This window comes from Megalobrama amblycephala, linkage group LG6 (assembly GCF_018812025.1).
Source record: "Megalobrama amblycephala isolate DHTTF-2021 linkage group LG6, ASM1881202v1, whole genome shotgun sequence".
Lineage (NCBI taxonomy): Eukaryota > Metazoa > Chordata > Actinopteri > Cypriniformes > Xenocyprididae > Megalobrama > Megalobrama amblycephala.
In genome coordinates this window covers 33,622,780-33,648,239 of record NC_063049.1, presented here as the reverse complement: position 1 = coordinate 33,648,239, position 25,460 = coordinate 33,622,780, and the positions used below count along the sequence as shown (strand labels likewise).

General features: G+C 36.7%; 3 protein-coding genes across 7 annotated transcripts in view; all 3 read left to right on the top strand.

Moving 5' to 3' along the window:
• hao2 (hydroxyacid oxidase 2 (long chain)) overlaps positions 1-10,198 on the top strand; it is a 41,404-nt gene extending 31,206 nt beyond the window's left edge. Inside the window, exons 1-9 of one of the 3 annotated variants that reach the window (XM_048194232.1) lie at positions 1,206-1,736; positions 2,592-2,646; positions 5,911-6,063; positions 6,165-6,316; positions 7,260-7,543; positions 8,334-8,555; positions 8,641-8,799; positions 9,740-9,809; positions 9,920-10,198. In XM_048194232.1, the coding sequence (XP_048050189.1) occupies positions 2,630-2,646; positions 5,911-6,063; positions 6,165-6,316; positions 7,260-7,543; positions 8,334-8,555; positions 8,641-8,799; positions 9,740-9,809; positions 9,920-9,975 (1,113 nt within the window). In that variant the 5' untranslated portion in view covers positions 1,206-1,736; positions 2,592-2,629 and the 3' untranslated portion in view covers positions 9,976-10,198. Of the gene's footprint in view, positions 1-1,205; positions 1,737-2,591; positions 2,647-5,330; positions 5,457-5,910; positions 6,064-6,164; positions 6,317-7,259; positions 7,544-8,333; positions 8,556-8,640; positions 8,800-9,739; positions 9,810-9,919 lie in introns of those variants that run through there. The other 2 variants (XM_048194233.1, XM_048194234.1) reach the window with 2 other exon arrangements.
• A 140-nt stretch (positions 10,199-10,338) lies between these two features.
• si:rp71-68n21.9 (kelch-like protein 9) lies at positions 10,339-19,491 on the top strand. Of its 3 annotated transcripts, none has more exons than XM_048194230.1 (8): positions 10,339-11,253; positions 11,627-11,671; positions 12,115-12,379; positions 12,527-12,659; positions 15,046-15,251; positions 15,338-16,184; positions 16,275-16,388; positions 18,658-19,491. In XM_048194230.1, the coding sequence occupies exons 2-8, from the start codon at positions 11,667-11,669 to the stop codon at positions 19,152-19,154; spliced, it is 2,067 nt and encodes a 688-aa protein (XP_048050187.1). In that variant the 5' UTR covers positions 10,339-11,253; positions 11,627-11,666; the 3' UTR covers positions 19,155-19,491. The 3 variants fall into 3 exon arrangements, with proteins under 3 accessions (XP_048050187.1, XP_048050188.1, XP_048050186.1); XM_048194231.1 differs by having other exon boundaries at positions 12,109-12,379; positions 15,055-15,251; XM_048194229.1 differs by having other exon boundaries at positions 12,109-12,379.
• A 420-nt stretch (positions 19,492-19,911) lies between these two features.
• Positions 19,912-25,024, top strand: hsd3b1 (hydroxy-delta-5-steroid dehydrogenase, 3 beta- and steroid delta-isomerase 1). The gene is made up of 3 exons (XM_048194228.1): positions 19,912-20,890; positions 21,196-21,360; positions 23,996-25,024. Exons 1-3 carry the CDS (start codon positions 20,740-20,742, stop codon positions 24,802-24,804), a joined length of 1,125 nt encoding a protein of 374 aa, XP_048050185.1. The 5' UTR covers positions 19,912-20,739; the 3' UTR covers positions 24,805-25,024.
• Positions 25,025-25,460: the final 436 nt, after the last annotated feature.

Sequence of the window (25,460 nt, the reverse complement as noted above, 5' to 3'; positions counted from 1 at the left end):
AAACATTCAATTGATAAAAAGTAACAGTAAAGACAGTGTTTCAAAACATTTATATTTCAAATAAATACTGTTCTTAAATTTTATATTCATCAAAGAATCCTTAAAAATGTATTGCTCTTTCTACAAAAATATTAAGCAGCACAACTGTTTTTAACATTGATAATAATAAGAAATGTTTCTTGAGCAGCAAATCAGCATGTTAGAATGATTTCTGAAGGATCATGTGACACTAAGTAATGGAGCTAAAAATTCAGCTTTGACATCACAGGAATAATTGACTATATCCAGTATATACTAGATAGATAGATAGGTAGATAGATGGCATTTTCCGGTGAAAATTCTTACTTTGGTCATACTTCCAAGAAGTAGAATCTGTGATTCTGAAGTATAGTATCCACACCGATGTTGTGACTGACGGCAAACAAATTTGTCCGCGCTGAGGAGCCGTGTCGATACACAACACACGTAAAGATGAGAATTCCACAATTGACTGCAATTGCAGGTTTCAAACAGAGATGGCGACAAAGAGGCAAAACGTACAGACTGCGGCTTTAAAGGTGCTCTGTGTAAGTTTTTAACTGTACTAAAGCATAAAAATACTATAGTATGTTTGCAGATATTTATTGAACATGCTGAGTTCACATACTCATTTCTCTGAAAACCATTGCTACAGCCAGTTATTTTACTTTGAAATTTGCATTCCGTATCGGAATGTCTGTTTTTGTTTTGGTCTGTGCAAGACCGCAAGTTCCCAATGGTATTTCGCCACCCCGGGTTGCCAGTTGGTGGAAAACACAGCGAATTGCAGCCATGGAAGCCAGTGAACAAACTGAGTCAGAGATTGCAGATTCTACCCGACCTAAAAAGCCTCAGCATCTATCTAAAAATCTCTATGAACTGGAGCGTATTAAAACGCGATATCAATTTATCATAAATCAATAAATCAACTAATTATCTTACAGTGTGTAAGTCTCCTCACCTTCCAATATCAATTGAGCTCGCTCCTGTTGTGTGTCTTCAAACTGGCAACCCGCAAGAGCATCAAGTCTGAGGAGGAGGGGGCGGGGATTTGGACTGCAGTACTCATGTCAACCACTAGCTGTCATTCTTACATAGAGCATCTTTAAATAATTTATAGCAACTATCTATTATCTTTCTCTTCTTTTTTTTTCTTTTTTTGAGGAAAAAAAAAAGTCACTGAATCAAGTGGTGGCATAAAATCCTCATTGCTGTAAAACTGCTCACAATAACTGAAATAGTACATTGTCCAAAATATTGACGTATTAATTTAACAAACACTTTTATCCAAAGTGACTTGCAAATTAAGAACAAGCAATTAGTCACAGAGCCAACAATATACAGAGTATACACAGTATTTATTCGAAGGCTATTCTCAGAAAAATACTGCAAAATTGTACCAAAGAAAAGCAGAACACACACAAGCACATTGATGAAATGCCAGTGATCCTCACTCCAAGCATACAATTGAAACAAAAAGTTGTTTCTGGCCCTTTTTTACCCCTGTACAATACGATGACTGGGCTAGTGCTGACTGTAGGGCTTAGTGCTGACTGTAGAGCTTAGTGTGTGTAGTGTGTGTATGTGTGTAGTGTGTGCGTGTGTGTGTGGCAGGCCGGAGGCAGGGGCTCGAACCACTGTTGTACAGTCCTACCTGAACACATGTGGCAGGGAAACAGAACAGATTTCAGGAGCAAATCAAGAGCTTCAGTGACAAGGTAAGACATACATCAATTACACATACACACAGGAAGGGTACAAATGAATTAACACACTATTAAAAAAGATTCCAAAATTGGATTTTCACAGCAATGGCTTAGAAGAAACATTTTTGGTTCCCCAAAGAAGCTTTCAGTGAACACTTCTTAAAAGAACCATTTTTCTTAGTGTAAAGAATATTTTAAAAACCTAAATAATCTTTTTAGACAATAAAGAACCTTTGGTGTAATGGAAAGGTTCCATGAATGTTAAAAGTTCATCCTGGAACTGTAGATGCTAGTTTTTAAGAGTGTAGCCAAAAATAATTAACTCAAATATCAAATATGGTTACAAGTAAAGCAAATAATCGTTTAAAAGTAATATAAAACAAGCTTTAAATAATATAATAATATAGGCGATTGGTCCTCAAAAACATGCTTTGAAACATGAGTGACAGCAACTGAAATGAGAGCTGTCACACAACTGAAAGCCAGTCACTATAGTCAATCTTAGGCAACTTTTATCTCATGTTACCTTTTTCCTGGACATTTCTTTTTATGGGGTGCTAATTTAGTTTAACATCATAGAAGAAAATAGTTTGACCAGACTTTGGTTTGGAGCTTGCCAACATGTTTGTTGATAAGTAGGGTTGTGTGCATTAAGATTTTGTCTTTATGTGCTCAAAATCTTTCTAAAAATGTCTTTATTTGCTTACTATCGCCACCTAGTGATCATTTGTTCTGTTGAAGAGGCTTATGTTGTCTGAAATAAATGACAACATATGGAACAAAAGATGAAGGATAAATGAAGAAACATTAATAGACAAAACAATGAAGTGATTTTGTTTTGTAATTTTTTTTTCTTCTTTTTTCTAGACTGTCTTACACATGCAGAACTGGGGTGTCATAAAAATATGAACATATTTAGGGGGTAAGTGACTAGCAGTTTGCTAACACAACAACATGAGAGATATTATTGAGCACACATCTGCCGGAAACACCTAATCAGGATGCGGATGCCAAAACCAGGCTGTATGTAGAACTAACCAACCATAGGGAGATGGTTAGATAAGAGGGTTGAAAAGGCAAAATAGGCCATGTGTCAGAATGTAGTATGTGATAAGTGAGTGTAGTTTGATTGAAAAAGGATCAGTGAGACAAGTGTTATTGCTGCTTTATTAGTTGATGACATAATTATTTATAATGACAGACGCTTGGTTATGAGGAGGTTTTTAATGTATTGTGGCAGGATTTGACCCTATACTGACACAGACACAGATTTGCATATATGTAAGTGACTGTTTATTTCGGCTCATTGAGAGTTGATGCAGCCAACAACAGACAAATAAATAAGGAATTTCATTTGGATAAAAAATGTCCAAAAGTTTAATCTTTCTGGATGGACAGAAAAGTTGCTTTAGCAGTTTGTTGCAAGTGGCATCTGATGTTTGTTTAAATGGCATGTTGTGTGTTGGTTGTTCATTACTCAGTATAGTGGCTACTGTAAGAAAAATGAACTGTCGGTCTGCCTCAATTATGAACATGCGTGTGACATTTTGAGGTGTCTTAAGTGTTTGTAATCTGAGCAATAAAAGAAATGGCAGGAGTTTAGGCTCTTGCTTAAATGGCTGCTCTCATTAATGCTTGTCAGGGGTGACATTAAATAGGCTACACTATGCCAAACAGGTTGTAACATTTATAAATAACTGAGTAACTTGGCAGTCTTGAGCACTGAGTGTCAAAGGGTAAAATGGGCAGAATTAGTTACTTTTTCATAATATTAAAATGTCAGAGTACTGCACTTTTTACCAGAATAGTAAAGATTGCATATACTTCTTTTTCATAAATGTCTAGTTTAACTTTTTTATATGAAAACTAACTACTGTTCGAAAGATTTTTAAATGTTTTTCAAAGAATTCTAATGCAACTATTAATTCTCACCAAGGCTGCATTTATTTGAAAGAAACAGAGTAATAACAGTGGTATTATGAAATATAATTACATTTCAAAATAACTGCTTTCTATTTTAATATGTAATAGAGTTGTACTTTGGTACCTAGTTAGTAGTAGTTAAAAATGTGATGCTTTAAACGCTGTTGAGCGGATTCGTAAAAACCTCTGATTGGCCATTGTGTTCATGTGCTCATTGGATATGTCTGTGAGATTGGCTACAATGATCAACGCTGTAAATAGTCATTAATGACACTCTTGACCATGTGTTTACACAGATGCACACATGAGCGCTTCAAAGCAGGCGTCTATTGTGGACCAGTCTGCTGATAGACGCCTGCTTTCAAATGCTCCCGTGCGTTGATAATTGTAGCCAATCGCAGACACATCTGTTGAGCGTTTGAACACAATGGCCAATCAGAGGTGTTTACAAATCCGCTCAACAACGCTCAAAGCGTCACAAGTTTAAAATTTAAATACCGATTGGTACTGAAGTCGGTACTTTTGACAAGTCTATGTAATCTATTCCTGTGATGATTCCTGAATTACTCCAGTCTTCAGTGTCACATGACCCTTCAGAAATCATTCTAATATGCTGATTTGCTGCTCAAGAAACATTTCTTATTATTGTCAATGTTGAAAACAGTTGTGCTGCTTAATATTTTTTGTGACAGATATGATTTTTTTTAAAAATCAGGATTCTTGATTTATAAAAAGTTTAAAAGAACATAATTTATTTGAAATAGACATCTTATAAAATTCTAAAAGTATTAAAAAAAATAATCTTATTGACCCAATACTTTTGAATGTGTGTATTTCGTACATATCCAAAAAGGTTGAAAAAACAAACTCATGAGATTCCTTGTATATCTGAAGGAATAATGTAACATGGTACAAATATGATTAAATGATTGAATCCACTTGCATTCTACAGTTCTGCAACAAAGCTAGATAACTTAACACCTCATGTGAAATAGAGAAATATACCAGTTTTGGCTGTCTTTCAGAATTTGATTTGACTATTTGACAGGTCCTCAAACAGACTACGCTATCTCCCTAGTTAGACAGAACAGGTGGTTGCGTCACATGTAGAGAACTGTGATGGAGGCTTCACTTGTGCTCATGCACCTGAGTTTATTCTATGGTCAGCACATTTCCAGCCACTGCAAACACAATAAACACCAGGAGTCAGTCCCAGGCCCCATTTGTTAGGTTATAGCAAAACTGCATTGCACACAGGCTGCTTTCATATAAGTCTGTATTAGGCAGTGACTTGGGTTAGATTTACAATGCTTAGTAATTCATTCCAGTATTTTTAGCAAATGGTTGTTTTGGGTTCTTTCAGAGTTACGGGTACTGATGGATGAGTAAACACTGAGTTGCTTCAGTCCTTTAAAAGCAGTGCTGGGTTGAGTCCATAGGTCAGGAGTTTCTGATGACTACAAGAACAGATCTGGTGTCCTGCTTTAATTATTAACTTCTAGTGGTGGTTGTGCATTTTAAAAAAATTTATTGACAAATTGATACACTGATTTTTCTAAGAAATATTAGTATGAACATACATTCCAGTTCACTATGTAATCATAAAGGGAATACAAGGGAATGTCTTGTAAAAGCTAAGTTCTGGCTCATAGCTAGAGTTCAAAAGTTGTTCCCAACCCACTTGTGTTTCCATCCTCCTGGTTCAGTCTTTAATGTTAATCAGTGTTTTGACTGCCAAAGGTAGTTGGCTAAAAGCAACGAAGCAGTCCACTGTGCTGTGACCTAAATTTGTCTAAACCTTCAGAAAAGGTAAAACAGGCCTATTGTTTGTGTTTTCAAAGTAGAGTTGTTACATATGATACTATTAAACTGTAATATTCAACCTGAAGTTGAAAAGAAAAGATGCATAAACATTAATATTCTGATTCTTTGTTTAAATGCAGGTGATTTGTTCAAGGGTTTTGAGTACTAATCAATGTAATACCATGTTAAAATGTTTAAGCAGCAAATTTTTAAATTTTTATTTTTCGTCATTTACTAGTGTAAAATCGGCCTTGAAAAATATGGAAATATTTTGGTTGATTTATCTATATTTGATATTCATTGACCTTGAAAAAGTAAATTATCTTAATGGTAAACTAATATTGACGTTCATACTTCTCTTTATACATTGTTGTATTTATATACAGTGATTATGTGATATTAATGCTGATATTATATCAGTTGTGTGTGCGATGTCATGACGATGTTTGTGTTTTTTTAGTGAGGAAGGTGTCTGTGCAGAAATGACTATGGTCTGCCTGAATGATTTTGAAGAATATGCCAAGAGGCACCTCCCAAAGACTACATGGGACTATTATGAAGCCGGAGCTGATGAATGTACCACCAGAGATGACAACCTGCAGGCTTATAAACGGTACCATGCTGCATTTAAACGTGCAACTTTATGCTCCACTTTATGCTTAATGCTATACTTGTAATTAATCTCACTAATCCCACATAATATGAAAATATCAGGATCCGCTTCAGGCCACGGATCTTACGTGATGTGTCGATCAATGACACTCGGACCACTGTGCTGGGAACGGAAATAAGTTTCCCTGTGGGAATTGCACCCACAGCCTTTCACTGCCTTGCATGGCATGAGGGAGAAATAGCCACTGCTAGAGGTGAGAGGAGGACTGAATGTGATGAAGTGGTTTAGTTGTACTACACAACACTTCCACAACACTTTAAAGGGTTAGTTCACCCAAAAATGAAAATTCTGTCATTTATTACTTACCCTCATGCCGTTTCACACCCGTAAGTCCTTTGTTAATCTTCGGAACACAAATTAAGCTATTTTAGTTGAAATCCGATGGCTACGTGAGGCCTCCATAGGGAGCAATGGACACTTCCTCTCTCAAGATCCATAAAGGTACTAAAAACATATTTAAATCGGTTCATGTGAGTACAGTGGCTCAATATTAATATTATAAAGCGACGAGAATATTTTTGGAGCGCCAAAAAAAACGAAATAACGACTTATTTAGTGATGGCCGATTTCAAAACACTGCTTCAGGAAGCATCGGAGCACAAATGAATCAGTGTGTCGAATCTGCTGTTCGGAGCGCCAAAGTCACATGATTTCAGCCTTTGGCAGTTTGACACGCGATCTGAATCATGATTCGACACACTGATTCATTTATGCTCCGATGCTTCATGAAACAGTGTTTTGAAATCGGCCATCACTAAATAAGTCGTTATTTTGTTTTTTTGGCGCTCCAAAAATATTCTCGTTGCTTTATAATATTAATATTGAACCACTGTACTCACATGAACCGATTTAAATATGTTTTTAGTACCTTTATGGATCTTGAGAGAGGAAGTGTCCATTGCTCCCTATGGAGGCCTCACGGAGCTATCGGATTTCAACTAAAATATCTTAATTTGTGTTCCGAAGATTAACGAAGGTCTTACGGGTGTGGAACGGCATGAGGGTAAGTAATAAATGGCAGAATTTTAATTTTTGGGTGAACTAACCCTTTAACCACTAAATGGAAACTAAACTGAAGCTACTAGTTTTAATTTTTTCCATTTTATCTCTCCACTCTGCTCTTTTTCAATTCCCAGCCACTGAGGCAGTCAACACCTGTTACATAGCCAGCACATACGCCACATGTTCAGTGGAGGAGATCGTAGCAGCAGCACCTAATGGGTACCGCTGGTTCCAGCTGTACTTGTACCAGGACCGTAAGCTCTCAGAGCAGATTATACGCAGAGTGGAGGCACTTGGCTACAAAGCTCTGGTGTTTACAGTGGACGTGCCCTACACTGGCAAACGCCGCAATGACATACGCAACCAGTTTAAGCTCCCACCTCACCTGAAGGTCAAGAACTTTGAGGGAATGTTTCAGGTAAGGCAACTATTTATTTATTTGTTTATTTATATTTTTGGACATTTCTTTTATAATGCAGTAGAGCAAGGGTTTTCAAACTTGGGCTTATTTTCTTTTGAGGAAAATGTATTTTTTTAGGGCTGTCAATTTCAATGTGTTAACTTAAGATATTTATGAAATATGTTTAACTCAATAATTGTTTTTCACACTTTTTAAATTTATAATACAGTAGAGCAATGGTTTTCAAACTTGGGCCAGGGGTTCACAAAAAATTGACAAAGAAAACGATTATGGAAAATATATATTTGTAGGGCTGTCAAAGTTAATATGTAATATTTATTATAAAATGTACAGTATAACATTTAAGTAATAATTTTAATAATATATATATCATATAATATATAATGTATATCATATAATAATATAACATATTCTTTAACATGCTTTAGAATAATATTTAATGTGAAAATCACTTTACAAATAAATCTTAATGTAATATTTTCATTTTGGCTTTAGTGCATTGAGCTAATTGTTACATTTTGAAAATTATGCTTAAAAGTTTTCTAACACAAAATAACTGGGTCTTTATAAAAGCAAATATACCGCTGCCTGTCCCTCCAAGAGGATCATCACTTTTGGGTGGGGGGTTCACTGCAATCGAGAAAGGCGAGAAGAAATAATGGTGAGAAGTAGTAGGAAATATTGTGAGCTGGATTCAAATTTGCGCTGCCTGAAGGAGCGCTATGCGTTTGAGCATGTCTTGTTATGCACTGTCTGTTTGTATGAATCCCTTTGGCTCTCTTTACAGGATCCGCCAACATCCCAGGAGGTGTACGGGACCCCAGCTAATACCCTGGACCCGTCAATCAGCTGGAAGGATGTGAGCTGGCTCCAGTCTCTAACACGGCTGCCTATAATCATCAAGGGCATTCTTACTAAAGAGGATGCAGAGCTGGCAGTTGAGCATGGCGTCCAGGGAATAATTGTGTCTAATCATGGGGGCCGACAACTGGATGGAGGTCCCGCTTCAGTAAGGGACTTTATCAATGTGTCTGTATTTTAAATATGTTTCCCACCATACAGAAACTCAAATCTTGACCTTACATGTAACACAGATAGATTGTCTGCCTGAGATAGTGGACACAGTGCAAGGCCGGATCGAGGTCTACATGGACGGAGGGATCCGCACAGGCAGTGACGTGCTGAAGGCCATAGCCTTGGGAGCCAGATGTGTGTTTATTGGCAGACCAGCAATCTGGGGTCTTGCTTACAAGGTAACTTCGTGTTTTTTTTTTTGTTTTTTTTTATGGTTTCTGATGCTTGAAAATTTGCGTCAGTCTGTTTAAAGGATTATTTCACCCAAAAATGAAAATAATGTAATTTATTACTCACCCTCATGTCGTTCTACACCGGTAAGACCTTTGTTCATTTCGGAACACAAATTAAGATATTTTTGATGAAATCCGATGGCTCAGAGAGGCCTGCATTGACAGCAATGGTACTTCCTCTCTCAAGATCCATAAAGGTACTAAAACCATATTTAAATCAGTTCATGTGAGTTCAGTGGTTCTACCTTAATATTATAAAGTGATGAGAATATTTTTTGTGCACCAAAAAAACAAAATAATGACTTTTTAACAATATCTAGTGATGGCCTATTTCAAAACACTGCTTCGGATCTTTACGAAACGAATCAGTTGTTCGGAGCACCAAAGTCACGTGATTTCAGCAGTTTGACGGTTTGATACGTGATCCGAATCACTGATTTGACAAAAAAGATTCGTAATGCTCCGAAGCAGTGTTTTGAAATCGGACATCACTAGATATTGTTAAAAAGTTATTTTGTTTCTTTGCCGCACAAAAAATATTCTTGTCACTTTATAATATTAATATTGAACCACTGTACTCGCATGAACTGATTTAAATATGTTTTTAGTAGCTTTATGGATCTTGAGAGAGGAAGTACTATTGCTGTCTATGCAGGCCTCACTGAGACATCGGATTTCATCAAAAATATCTTAATTTGTGTTCCGAAGATGAATGAAGGTCTTACGGGTGTAGAACGACTTGAGGGTGAGTAATAAATGACATTATTTAAATTTTTGGGTGAACTAACCCTTTAAGCCTGTTCTAAAGTTACTATTAACAAATAGTTGGATACTCACGTGGTATTTGTTGCAAATAAGATGTTCATATAAGGTATGTTTGGAACAGGGGGATGAAGGAGTGAAAGAGGTCTTACAGATACTACATGACGAGTTTCGTTTATCCATGGCGCTGTCAGGTCAGTCTACTATGTAAAATGCAGCGTGCCGCTTGTCACATAACAAAAAATAGGTCACGTTTTGCTGTCTGAATATTCTCTTCGCATCAAATCACCTCTTATTCTTCTAGGTTGCAGAAATGTTGCTGAGATCAACAGGAACCTCATTCAGTTCTCCAGACTTTGAACAGCAAAAAGGACTCTAGTAATTTCTTTTTTAACACTGAGAGCAGAGCACTGCAAAGGTCCACTTTATCCACTATTAATACTAAATGTATTTAGGAAACAACTGTTGCTTTAAGTCACAAGAATGACATTTTTACAAATGTTCACTGTGTCTGGATGGTTTTAATACAGTTTTTGTTTATTATGAACGGCACAACATAAATTCCACACTATTTTGACTGAGAGTCCTGAGAGTGAATTATTTTATTACCTGATGAATCTCCACTCAGTAATAGTCTCATTTATTTATATAGCGCTTTTAAAAATACAGATAAAAAAAAAAAAAAACAGCATCCGGATCAGGATTTAATCATTTCATTTATAATTACAACTTCCGTTTCAACCATAAAGCAGCTCTACAGAAGATAATAGTCTGGCAAATTAGTTTTTTTGCACTCTGCATGCTCTACAAAGTTATCTTTATGATGGTGGTTTTGAAGATGTCTTCTGTAGCTGGTAACAGACTAATGTGCAATGGGAAAAGTTGACTATAATCAGAATTGAAGTGAGACTATAATCAGAATTGAAAGGATTTTGAGCATTGAGTTAATATTTGGTTAAAATATTCAGTGTGGCAAAACTAAACGATATGAGATTCTTGAACGTAATAATGGTGTGTGTTAATTCAATATTTTCAGTCATAATATTTATCTGCCAATAAATACTCTACTCTTTCTGCTGTCTTCCTATACTTTTTGTATGAGGTTAACTAGATTTTTTTCACACTAAAAAAACTAATTTAATGGCTGTATGGCTTTTTAAAGTGCAATTTTTCTCTAATTTAATTGGTAATTGGTTCTTTCCTTGGCCTTAAACATGAAGCTTTTTTGTTTGGCATTTTTACAGTCACTACAGTAAATAAACTGTTAATGCAGCACATAAAAGAAATGCAAATCTGCTGTCGGGCTTCCTCATTTCACACCGGGTATGGGTTCACCTCATGAGTATCAAACACAACATCACAGTGCAGATGCAGCAGAACGAAGAGCTAAGGCTTGAACTGAAGCCTATTATAAGCAACATGTCAAAAGGAGGAAGAGAGAATGTTTTGAAATAACATGTAAGGGTGTGTGTGTGTCTAAGAGAGAAAGAGAGAGAGAAGTGACACAGGAAGTCAATGAGGTTGTGGTAAACAGACTCTGCATACCCAGTTGTGTCGACTGAGTGTGATCACAGCGTGATGCTTTGTGTTATAATGAGAAGACACTTTTGAAACCCCCAGAGAAAGCACCACGTCTCGGTAAGCTCCTTTTATTTTATGTAGTCCATCTTTCCTGAATTTCCCCCCTCTTATGAACTTTACATTTGTGTGTCAGTGCTTTGAAGAGGATGGGTAAAAGTAGTACTGTTCCTTAGAAGTATTTAGCTTAAGCTTATCTGCCAATTATCTTTGTGATCCTAACTAAAGAAACTCCCTCATTCTACACACACACATAGAGATGAGGCCATGTCTGTCTAATCGGCATCTTTTTTAGTGTTCGTTGCACTTAGATGGTAGCGTTAACTTCCCCTTTCTGAACTTTTTGTTTGTTGAAACTTTGTTACTTTGATCCAAATATTGTTCTTGCAGATCTGGTGAAACACTTAATCATTTGTTCTTATTTTTCTACCAGAAATCACTTTGTGGACAGCAAATAGGCAGACACCAAAAGCATGGGGTAAGTTCTGATTGTCTTAAGATAGGCCTTACTTTAAATGACAGGTGGATTCATGTTATATTTTCATATTTTCAACTTTATACTTTCATACATCATTTCTTTATTGTTATGTTGAATACCTAAAGATAGATCTCAGAGCTTCCGTTTAGTTTATTTAGTAGATTAGTATTTTTTTTTAAGAAGACATGCTTTCTTGTTGAGGCTGTCTCCCCCTTGATACAGAAAAGGGTTCAAATAAAGTACATAAAATAATGCAGTTGGTTAGAGAACTGTATAAATTGGATAAAAATGGTCAACTAAATATTTATATTAATTAGTATTAAAATTATTATAAAATAAGAGGAAATGAGGAATATGGGTCTTTCATGTGGCCTCACAATAGCACACCTTTGCGTGCTCTCTGACTGTAGAAGTTTTTAAAAATGTTTTTATTTCAGAAACAGTGGGGAGGAAGGAAAACTGCATCGCAGACTTTCACGAATAGGAAGCAGATCACAGAGGGAGCCGCCACGACCCCCTCCTCAAACAGACAAGCCCCCAACGGTGGCTCCTCCAAGACCAGCTGAGACTACTCCAAAACCTCCAGAACATGCACCAAAACCAGTTGTAATCCCCCCAAAACCTCCAGTGGTTCAAAAGCCCAGTGCCCCTCCGAGGCCACAAATACAAGTGTTCAACAGCACGGAGCATGGCGCTGCCATTCTCAAGGTAAAAAAAAAGACAAGAAAATATGAAACCAGGCTGTTACTAGCATAGCTGACTGCCTAAAACAGAGGAATACACTGTGTACTTAAAAAGAGTGGCGCATTTCACTGTAAATAATATATATTAATGGCAGATTTTGTTGTGTCCCAGGGGTTGGATCATTTTCGTGGTGATGAGACGCTTTGCGATGTGACTCTGGTACCTGGTGACAGCAGTGAAACTTTCCCGGTTCACAGGGTCATCATGGCTTCAGCCAGTGACTACTTCAAGGCCATGTTCACAGGTACTCACCAAATCCAGGAGGACGATTTTCTCTTTTCAAAGCTTATTAAAGTTGTTGTTTTGGTTTCTATATGTTGTTTAATATACCCGCTGTTTATCAGTTTGTATGATTCTGGCTAAGGGGCCGTTTACACAACAGCGTTTTCAACTAAATACGGAAAACGAGAAGAACGTGATGAGAAAATGTGTCCATTTTTAGTACATCGCTGTCATGTAAACCTACAATCTGGCTCTATTTAGCCAGTCACTTAAAGTTAAAGTAATTTTTAGTAAATATATTTTTCATGCTGTACATTATAATGCCGTGATCCCTAAATTCATAATATTTATTTTTAATTTATTTAGACAAAAATAGTTTATATTTTAACATCATTTATTGGTTATCAGCCATAATATCAAAATAATTATTACACTGTAAAAAATTTAATTTTAACTGTAAAATACTGAAAAAGTGCTACAGTAAAAAAAAAAAACTGTTAATTGATTAACAGTAAGTTCCCTTACTAAACATGGGGAAAAAAACTGTAATAGATTTAACATTATGTAATTTTACAGTAATATATTGCTAAATGTACCAATTTGGGATGTAAAAAAACAAATAATCTTGTGATTTACAATAAAAAGACATTCACAGAATTCCCTGTGTAAGTGTAACTAATCTACAAACCCAGTTCCAAAAAAGTTGGGACACTGTACAAATTGTGAATAAAAACAGAATGCAATGATGTGGAAGTTTCAAATTTCAATATTTTATTCAGAATACAACATAGATGACACATCAAATGTTTAAACTGAGAAAATGTATCATTTTAAGGGAAAAATAAGTTGATTTTAAATTTCATGGCATCAACACATCTCAAAAAAGTTGGGACAAGGCCATATTTACCACTGTGTGGCATCCCCTCTTCTTTTTATAAGAGTCTGCAAACGTCTGTGGACTGAGGAGACAAGTTGCTCAAGTTTAGGAATAGGAATGTTGTCCCATTCTTGTCTAATACAGGCTTCTAGTTGCTCAGCTGACTTTAGGTCTTCTTTGTCGCATCTTCCTCTTTATGATGCACCAAATGTTTTCTATGGGTGAAAGATCTGGACTGCAGGCTGGCCATTTCAGTAACCAGATCCTTCTTCTACACAGCCATGATGTTGTAATTGATGCAGTATTTGGTCTGGCATTATCATGTTGGAAAATGCAAGGTCTTCCCTGAAAGAGACGACGTCTGGATGGGAGCATATGTTGTTCTAGAACTTGGATATACCGATTCGTCTGAGCACAGAACAGTTTTCCACTTTGCCACAGTCCATTTTAAATGAGCCTTGGCCCAGAGAAAACACCTGCGCTTCTGGATCATGTTTAGATATGGCTTCTTTTTTGACCTATAGCGTTTTAGCCGGCAACAGCGAATTGCACGGTGGATTGTGTTCACCGACAATGTTTTCTGTAAGTATTCCTGAGCCCATGTTGTGATTTCCATTACAGTAGCATTCCTGTATGTGATGCAGTGCCGTCTAAGGGCCCGAAGATCACGGGCATCCAGTATGGTTTTCCGGCCTTGACCCTTACGCACAGAGATTGTTCCAGATTCTCTGAATCTTTGGATGATATTATGCACTGTAGATGATGATAACTTCAAACTCTTTGCAATTTTTCTCTGAGAAACTCCTTTCTGATATTGCTCCACTATTTTTCGCCGCAGCATTGGGGGAATTGGTGATCCTCTGCCCATCTTGACTTCTGAGAGACACCGCCACTCTGAGAGGCTCTTTTTATACCCAATCATGTTGCCAATTGACCTAATACGTTGCAAATTGGTCCTCCAGCTGTTCCTTATATGTACATTTAACATTTCCGGCCTCTTATTGCTACCTGTCCCAACTTTTTTGGAATGTGTAGCTCTCATGAAATCCAAAATGAGCCAATATTTGGCAAGACATTTCAAAATGTCTCACTTTCAACACTTGATATGTTATCTATATTCTATTGTGAATAAAATATAAGTTTATGAGATTTGTAAATTATTGCATTCCTTTTTTTATTCACAATTTGTACAGTGTCCCAACTTTTTTGGAATCGGGTTTGTAGTATCCAAACTTAACTATTGTTTATTTTTATCCCTATGTTTTTATTGTATTGTCCTGTTGTCGACTGGGTGGATGCATGTATTTCTTTGTTTGTTGCCACTGACTGCAAAACAATTTGCCCCTCAGGGATCTAATAAAGTGTTGAAGTTGAAGTGTCCACCAAAATGTTAATATTTATAGTATTTTGTCCAAATGTGTCTATTTTTTGCATTGTAGTTTAAAATTAGGCTACCAAGGAAAAGCAGTTGCTCTTTGCATTCTACTTCTCACTCATCCTCACTGATCAAATCATTTCTCTCTCACTTTTGGTGTGGCAGGAGGCATGAGAGAGCAGGAGCTGAAGGAGATTAAGCTCCATGGGGTGAGCACAATCGGCCTGAAGAACATCATCGAGTTCATCTACACATCTCGTCTGAGCCTGAGTCTCGGCACCCTTCAGGACACACTAGAGGCAGCGAGCTTCCTCCAGGTGCTTCCCGTTCTCAGCTTCTGCAACCAGCTACTTAGCAGTGAGGTACAAACACTTAAGAAATGGTGTTCATTTTTACTTTCCATTAATTATTCATCTGTTCTCAAATAAGCCACATTTTTACATGGCAGATCACTATAGAAAACTGCGTGGAAGTGGAGCGCATCGCCAGAGATCTTCTTCTGGAAGACGTCCAAAGACACGTCCACATGTTTGTGTGTGAGAACTTCTCCGCGTTGATGCAGAGCGGCCGCCTGCTGCAGTTGTCCGAGGCGAGCATGACGTACGCCCTCTCCAGCGACTCTCTGAGGGGTTTCACTGAGATGGAGCTGTACCGCATTGCCCGTGCCTGGCTGTCCCATAAACCCACCGAGCGTCGTTCTGCTGCTTACTCCCTGATGCGCCATGTCCGCTTCCCTCTGATGACCCCTGCTGAGCTCCTCCAGATCTCTCAGGAGGACCAGATGGAAGAAGGAGCAACAAGCGGGGGAAAGGAGGAAGTGGAGCCGTTCATGCGATCGGACACAGCCTGTGTCAACCTCCTCCTGGAGGCCAGCAACTATCAGATGCTTCCCTTCCTACAGCCGAAACTGCAGACGGAACGGACCCGGATTCGATCCGACTGCACTCATCTGGTGGTTCTGGGTGGTGTGATGAGGCAGCAACTCGTGGTCAGCAAAGAGCTCAAGCTGTACGATGAGGAAGACGGAGGCACTTGGAGAGCCCTCCAGCCTATGGAGGTGCCACGTTACCAGCACGGAGTGGCTCTTCTCGGGGGGTTTCTTTACATTGTAGGAGGTCAGAGCACTTATGACACCAAGGGTAAGACAGCTGTTGACAGCGCATACAGGTATGATCCTCGCTTTGACCGCTGGTTGCAGGTGGCCTCTCTGAATGAGAAGAGGACGTTCTTCCATCTGAGCGCTCTGAAGGGGAAGCTCTATGCTGTTGGAGGGAGAAATGCCACAGGGGAAATTGGTAAGGACATGTTTTAGCAATTACACTGTACAAAATGTTCTGTTCTGCCTTAAAATACTGTGGAAAAACAGAAAACTGTCTGTCGTTTAGATTCGGTGGAGTGCTACAACTTGAACAAGAATGAGTGGACTTTTGTTGCACCGATGAATGAACCTCATTATGGACATGCTGGCACAGTACATGGAGATCTGATGTATGTGTCAGGTGAGTATCCACTCAAAAATGTGAGATCAATGTGAAAAGGACAACTGTATTATATGTAGTTGTGGATTAATGTGGTAACATCTGTCCTACATAATGAGGGGAGATTTTGTAAACTAATTAAATCTGGCTCACAAAGCATGTGGCCTTAATCCACCACAGTCCTCTGCATGAGTCTAATGAATGCACCGCACAAGAATTCTTTTATTACACTTTTTTTTTTTCCTTTTTTTTTAAAGAAAGAAAGAAAATGCTGTTTGTAGGTCTCTTAGCAACTTTGCAACCTTCACCTAATGCTGATGTTTCGTGAACAAGAATCAAAAGCAACATGAAACAAATAACTAGGAAACAGAGCAGCATCAAGCTGAATTGGGTCACTCATCTGAGGTTAGACCACAATCTAAAAAGGGCATGGCAGGCCTCTTGTGAAACCATGAGAAAGTTCCAGCTTGAAGAATCACAAACATTAGTATTCAAACACAGGGCTTCACACTGTGACCATTTCGCTCGCATTTGCGCCTGACAATAACTGTGTGCGACTGTGAAAAAATATTTAGGCGCACTGGTGCGAGTGACCCGATCGATTCTGATGAATAGATCTATAAAACAACAAAACAGTACAATGACAAACTAGCTTAAATATGGGCTTTTACATTTCACTTTGCAACCAAATCTTCATCCATCGTCTTGTCATTCAGAAAAGTAATGCGAAAAGGGCGAAGTGAGGTGAAATCTGACTCCTGCTGCTGATCTGTGCTGCAACTCTCGCGCTGAACTGAGCAGACGTGTTCGGTTTTAAACTTCTGTTCTCTAACTAAATTAAATTATTTTTATTACTATAAAATTCAAAACGACGGGTGGGGGGCGGTGCCGTGGTCACGGTGGGCAAGTGATATAACGGTGTTGCAGATGAACACAGGTAACACCGTTGAGCGCAGCAAGTCTAATATGTAAGTAATACTGTTTCTCCGAGTATTGGCATGATTGCAAATGTGATCTTATTTAAGTCCATTAAACAAGTTGATATTAAGTGACTTAACATTAGCCACAATACTGTCTGTTTTTGTTTGAAAATAGTTTCAAACAAAGTCACACCAGAACTATTGCTCATCTCCAAGCAACGGTGATTTTGATTGAATCTGCGTTTTGAAGACTGAATGAATGACTCGCACATTAAGATTTACCGCCACCTACTGGCAGCAAATGTAAATACATTTATTTTCATATTTACACTTTCCATAGAATGTTTTTACTTAAAATATAATTTTTTTTTACATATTTCTAAATAAAATAAAAAATACATTTAAAAACATTCGTACAACATTATTTACCAATGAGCTGCATTAGGCAGTCTATGTAAATGTGTCTAAGTAATACCACTTCAGATGGAGCTTCTGTGCCACTTCTGCAGTGCAAAGATGGATTTTTGATGATTTTTTTGATTGGTAACAGTCTGATTGGGTTCTAACTGAATGTATTGTTTAACATTTAAAAGCAAATTTTCTATTTTTATTTAAGAAATATGATGCATACATTTAATAAGATTAGAAAAAATTGCTCTTATAATGGTAAAAATGCCCCTATAAATTAAGTTAAAGGGGCAAATACTGCCCTGTAATGGGGAAGTTAATGTCTGTTATTGATCAGAAAGTGCTCCTAAATTTGTGACTGTGCTCCTAAAAAATTTTATTAAGAGCACAAGTGAAACAAAGCCCTGAAACATAATCAAAAAGAAGTATATTAAAGAGAAAAAAAATTATTTGAGGTATAGGAAATAAATATAATAATAATATAGAGGCGCTTTACAGAATTTTGTAATTTCCACCACACCAAGTTTTTCAAATGTTCTTGTTTACCAAAGATACAAAAGTATCAGTAAAAATCAAGCTTCAGCTGAAATAAACATGTGATTTGTGAAAAACACCAATTTCCACCACAAAATGCTGTTAAACACAGAACATCATTTGAGTTGTAGTTGAAATGACGCTGGACCTGGTATGAAATTCCATGAATTTTTTAGACTTATCTTGTCATGTACGCACTGTTGGACATTTTTGGTGGACTTTTTTGTGAGTTTTGTGCAAGTAACCTCAAGTCTAAGACTTGAGGTTAAGGGTCCTATACTTCAGCCTCGTAACCACATCCTTTCTGCTAAATTTGTGTTTCTGCACAAAAATGAACTTGTTCTAAAAAGTAAAATGAATATCCATTCGTCCCTCAATAACAGCTAAAACTAAGTTAATTAAGTTCCATTCATCTTTTATAACATCAGGTGGGATAACAAGAGATGCTTTCCAGAAAGAGCTGCTGTGTTATGACCCCGATAGAGACGTGTGGAACAGACGAGCAGACATGATGGAGCTTCGTGGTCTTCACTGCATGTGCACCGTGGGCGACCGCCTCTACGTCATGGGTGGAAACCACTTCCGTGGGACTAATGACTACGATGATGTGCTAAGCTGTGAGTTCTACAGCCCCGCAACTGACCAGTGGACAGTGGTGGCTCCGATGCCCAGGGGTCAGAGCGATGTCGGGGTGGCCGTCTTTAAGGAGCGCATCTACGTGGTGGGTGGTTACTCTTGGAACAGCAGGTGTATGGTGGATATCGTGCAGTGTTATGACCCTGAGAAGGATGAGTGGGAGAAGGTCTTCAATGTCCTGGAGCCTCTCGGAGGAATACGGGCCTGCACCATGACAGTTCATTGTCCAAAAGGTTCAATAGATGAGGCTGAAATACAAGAGTGTCCTCTTTCAACATCCAAAGGCTGAACAGATGTTTTGATATCACTTTCGGCCTTTACATGTGAGATACTGAAATTAGCTTCACGTTGCTAGTGATGTGTATTGCAAAAACAGATTTAATGGTTTTATTATTGTACATGCCACTTTAGTAATGTCTAAGCTGGGGCAAGGGAAAATAATCTGCTTGTAAAAAGCTGTTAGTGTACCGCTGTTTTTAAATGTGCTTGTCTGTGCTTAAATGCTGTTCTCTTTCAGTGATGGCCACGGTGCTTAATATTGCATCTCTAAATTATTTTGTTCTATGTTTTATATTTGCTTCAATTACTTTTATATGCCTTGCAAAAATAAACTTTTTTTTAATCAATTAATTTGTGTTTGGTACCTTTTTATATACATTTCTCTATATTGTTTACAGTCAAGCAAAAAAAAAATGTATTACTTGTTTTTCAGTAAGGGTAAGAGAATATACACTATGTATATATATATATATATATATATATATATATATATATATATATATATATTTCTACATTGATAATAATAATTGTTTCTTGAGCATGAAATCAGCATATTAGAATGATTTCTGAAGGATCATGTGACACTGAAGACTGGAGTAATGATGCTGAAAATTCAGCTTTGCATCACAGTAATAAATTACATTTTAAAATATAGTAAATAGAAAACAGTTATTTTAAATTGTAATAATATTTCATAATATTACTGTTTTTACTGTATTTTGATCGAATAAATGCAGCTTTGATGAGCATAAGAGACTTGAAACATTTAAAGATTTAAAAAATATATATATTTTTTTTTAAATCTTACCGACCACAAACTTTTGGACAATATTGTATAATCACCACTGACAAAACAGTTTAAACTTAAATAAAATGTAATAAGATCCGTAAACTGTCAGTGGTGGTCAAAGTCATTAGATTATCAGAAGCAGTTGTGAAAGACTATTACAGTCTAGACTGACTAATGAATGTTCCCTCTTTCATATCCAGGAATCTAAGTTGTTTTAAAAGAAGTGGAGAAGTCAACAATATACAAAGAGCTGAAAAAGTGAAGTATATCACTTTTAATTCTGCATTTGAAGTTCAATTCATATGTTGATATAATATTTCAGTCCAAAAGCAGTTTCCTAAAAGTTCAGGAAATATGTGTATATTTTATTTTGCACAAAACTAAGACAATACAAATATGCTAAAACAAACGGAGAGAAAATGAAACTTGTGAAATGGTTATTACACCCCTAAGATCCCCTTACGCATCTCCCATTTGACCACATGTAAAGCCACTGCATAAATAAAACCTGATTTCATGTCAACAGTTGCTGTCTCTATAAAAACAGGAACCTTTAAAAAAAGCAGATTGCTGACTAGCACCTTGACCCTGTTTCTCAAATCCCGTTCCCAGCCTTTGGCATTGAGGCTGTCCTTGGCAGATAGTAGGGCTTAAAAACACACCACCCTCCCAGTCTGCTCCACCATCTCCGAGGACTCATCACGTCACTGTGGTTTCCAGTACCTCTCTCTAGGATTTCATCAGAGTGGCATAACACAAAGTGTTACCCAGAAGTGAAGAGGTGCTGGCGCTGTTGGCAGTTGCCATGGCTCTGTCTGGAGAAGTGTGTGTGGTGACAGGAGCCTGCGGGTTTCTGGGAGGAAAGCTGATCAGATTGCTGCTGGAAGAGGAGAAGCTTGCAGAGATCCGACTGCTGGATAGAAACATCCAGTCTGAGCTAATACAGTCTCTTGATGGTAAGTGGATACTCCCATTACAGTATTTCTCATCTAAAATAGCAAATCCCTCACGTATTTCTCCTTTTTGTGAACTCTGTTGGTCACTTTGGTTTTGTGGTGTCTCTTAGTCCTAGTAGTTGATATTCTTCTTCCTGTTTTGCACTTTGCTTGAGAATATTAAGAATGTAGATGTAAACTGTTCACATGATATTTCTGTCTTTTTTTTTTTTTTTTTACTTTCTCAACTCTTTATAAGCAACAAATATAGGGGGAAAAAAATCAACACTCTGACTTTGATTTGTTTTTTCTGTCTGTGTCCTCAGATTGCAGGGGCGAGACTAAAGTGAGTGTTTTTGAGGGGGATATCAGGGACTGTGAGCTGCTGAGAAGAGCCTGTAAAGGAGCAGCACTTGTTTTCCACACTGCGTCTCTTATCGATGTCATTGGAGCAGTTGAAGACAGTGAATTATATGGAGTTAATGTTAAAGGTGAGAGATCTGTACTGGTCTTTGGCACATGCTAACAAGTCTGAATTAATTTGAGCTAAGATTAAAAAAATTCTAATACAAGTTTTCAGGATGAATATAGAATATAGATGAATATAGCATTTGTATCAGTGGTTCTTAAACTGGAGGGCCGGAGCCCACTAGGGGACCACAGAAAATTTAAAAACAAGCTTTAAAATAAGCTGAAATTACTAAAAAAAACTATATATTTCTTATTTTAATTTATCTTCTCAACAACTGTGTTTTGTCTTTGAAGAAACAGGATTGCCATGGTCTTGGAAAAACTGGATATAATTAAATTTTTATAAGGTATACACATTTTTGTAGGTATGCCAAGCTCTAAAATATTTTATCAAGTATAAATTGGAAAAAAAAAATGTAGTAAAATATTTTTTAAAACTCCTTATCCTTAAACCTTATTCTATAAACCACAAACAACTGGAAAATTCATGTAAATTAATTTGTTAAAAAGAAAGAGGCCCCTGAAAAATATTCAGTACTTAAAACTTCTGGAATCCTGAAATGTAATTATTTTAATTTTAGTTAGGCAAACAAAAACTTTGTCAATTAGCTGCACATGTACCAAAGGAATCCTATGGGGGACCTTGTAGTCAAAAGGTTTGAGAAATACTGAATTAAATGAGATTTCCTTTAGCAATACAAATAAAACCATTAGAAAATCCACTCTGACTAATAAAAATATGCCAACACAACACAATATGTGACCCTGGACCACACAACCAGTGATAAGTCGCACGGGTATATTTGTAACAATAGCCAACAATACACTGTGCAAAAAAAAGTGCTATATAGCACTAAAAGTGGTTCTTGGCTCGTAATCATAGGGGAACCACTTTTGGTTCTATGTAGCACCATATCTTTAAAGGTGATATACAGCACCTTTGTCAAATGGTGCTATGTAGAACCCATAAGAGGTGCCATATCGCATTTTATTTCTTCAACAAAAATGGAGCTAAACAGCACTAAAAGTGGTTCTTTGGCTTGTAAAGAACCTTTAAAGGGGCTTAACAGGTTCTTTATAAAGTAGTGGTGCTGTATAGCACCTCAGTCATCCCAAAGAACCACTGAAGCACCAAGATTTGTGATAAAGTGGTTCCCCTATGATTACGAGCCAAAGAACCACTTTTAGTACTATATAGCACCATTTTTATTTTTTTAGAGTATTATAGGTCAAAATTATTGATCTTTCTTTTATGCCAAAAATCATTAGGATATTAATACGGAAGAGGATTAGGGCCAAGCAATAATAAAAAATAAAACCATCTTGAGATTAAAGTTGTTAAATTTCTAGAAAAAACTCGTTAAATTTCCAGAAAAAAGTCGAGATAAAATTTGAGAATAAACTTGTTATATTACGAGAAAAAAAACGTTAAATTTCAAGAAAAAAGTCGAGATAAAATGTTGAGAATAAAGTCATTAAATTACAAGAAAAAAGTCGTTAGATTATGAGAACAAATTCGTTAAATTATGAGAAAAAAAGTTGTTAAATTTTCAAGAAAAAAAGTCGAGATAAATGTTGAGAATAAAGTCATTAAATTATGAGAAAAAACTCATCAAATTTCCAGAAAAAAGTCGAGATAAAATGTTGAGATAAAATCGTTAAATTACGAGAAAAAACTCGTTAAATTTTGAGAAAAAAAGTTGAGATAAAATGTTGAGAGTAAAGTCATTAAATTACGAGAAAAAAGTCGTTAAATTATGAGAATTTAATGACATTTGACATTTTTCTCATAATTTAACGAATTTGTTCTCATAATTTAACAACTTTTTTCTTGTAATTTAATGACTTTATTCTCAACAGTTTATCTTGACTTTTTTCTAGAAATTTAACGACTTTTTTTCTCGTAATTTAATGAGTTTATTCTCAACATTTTATCTCAACTTTTTTCTCGAAATTTAATGATATTTTTCTCATAATTTAACGAATTTGTTCTCGTAATTTAACGACTTTTATCTTTTAATTTAATGACTTTATTCTCAACATTTTATCTCGACTTTTTTCTCGTAATTTAACAAATTTGTTCTCGTAATTTAACACGTTTTTTTCTCGTAATTTAACGAGTTTATTCTCAACATAATTTAACGAATTTGTTCTCGTAATTTAACGACTTTTTTCTTGTAATTTAATGACTTTATTCTCAACATTTTATCTCGACTTTTTTCTCGAAATTTAACGAGTTTTTTTCTCGTAATTTAATGAGTTTATTCTCAACATTTTATCTCGACCTTTTTCTCGAAATTTAACGGGTTTTTTATCTTAATTTAACGAGTTTATTCTCAACATTTTATTTAGGCTTTTTTCTCGAAATTTAACAATTTTTTTCTTGAAATTTAACAACTTTAATCTCGAGATGGTTTTATTTTTTTATTATTGCTTGGCCCTAATCCTCTTCCGTATATTAAGTAAAGATCATGTTCCGTGAAGATATTTTATAAATTTCCTACCGTAAATATATCAAAAATGTATTTATTCCACTTTCAGATGATGTATAAATCTCAGTTTCAAAAAATCGACCCTTATGACTGGTTTTGTGGTCCTGGGTCACATAGTAATAATAAGGTTCAAAGACAATGAACATTTTTTTTTCCATGGCAGGAACACAGCTGCTGCTCGAGACCTGCATCCAAGAAAACGTAGCCTCCTTCATTTATACTAGCAGCATTGAGGTGGCTGGTCCCAATCCCCGTGGTGATCCAATCATTAACGGCAATGAGGACACCCCCTACTCCTCCTGTCTTAAGTTTAGCTACAGCAAAACCAAGCAGGAGGCTGAACAGATTTGCCTTCAGGCCAATGGAGAGCTGCTCCGCAATGGAGGTCAGCTGGCTACTTGTGCATTGAGGCCCATGTACATCTATGGACCAGGCTGTCGATTTACTTTAGGCCACATGAGGGATGGAATCCGCAATGGAAACGTGCTGCTGAGAACATCACGACGTGAGGCAAAAGTGAATCCTGTCTACGTGGGAAATGCAGCCCTGGCACATCTACAAGCAGGTCGGGCCCTCAAAGATTCTCAGAAAAGGGCCGTGATGGGTGGAAACTTCTATTACGTCTCAGACGACACACCACCTGTCAGCTATGCAGACTTTAACTATGCTGTTCTTTCACCATTAGGCTTTGGGATACAAGAGAGGCCCACTTTGCCCTTTCCACTTCTATATCTTCTGTCATTCCTCATGGAATTACTGCACGTTGTGCTCCGACCCATCCTGAGGTTCACTCCACCCCTAAATAGGCAGTTACTGACCATGTTAAACACACCATTTAGTTTCTCATATCAAAAAGCTCACAGGGATTTCGGATATTGCCCTCGCTATGACTGGGAAGAGGCACGCAAGCGCACTACTGATTGGCTAGCGTCTGTCTTACCCACAGAGAGACAGCAAATTAACTTGAAATAAACTAACATCATGTTTATGAATACTGTGCTAACCTGTATTTCTCAACAGACATGTTCTGCTTATTGGTTAGTAATATTCCTTCTAATTCACAGTAGTAGAAAACAGTTGTCTAGTGTCTTGGATAATGCATGTATTACATAATAAAAAAACCTGGAAATGACTGTATATTATGTTTAAACTTGTCTGATAAATAGAAATAAATATCCACATAAAGAAAAAATTTTACTTATTCCACCTTACACTGTTACTTATTCCAACAGAAGATGGTTGGTATTGTATAAATTAATGTATTTGAAAATGCATTTAAAATGAAAAAATCATTTCAGAAACAAAGAGAAAGAAGTAGGCTATCGATAGTCAGGCACTATATAATCTGTGAATTTTGAATGCAAATAATGACTTGTAAGTTAACTTGTATTAATTCAGGCCTACCTGACTGAGTCTGCATTACTCTGCTTGTCTGTTGTTGTAATTCGTTACACCTGTAGGTGTGACATGTGACTGTCTGTATTCATTTGCTCAACCGATTCGTTCAAAAACACTTCTGCGTTGTTCAGGAACTATTTTCGTTGGCGGAGTAAAAATTGAAACAGTAAATGTCAATATTGTGAATGAAATGTATGGGGCACAAATTGTTTGTGCATTTAAAAATGTGA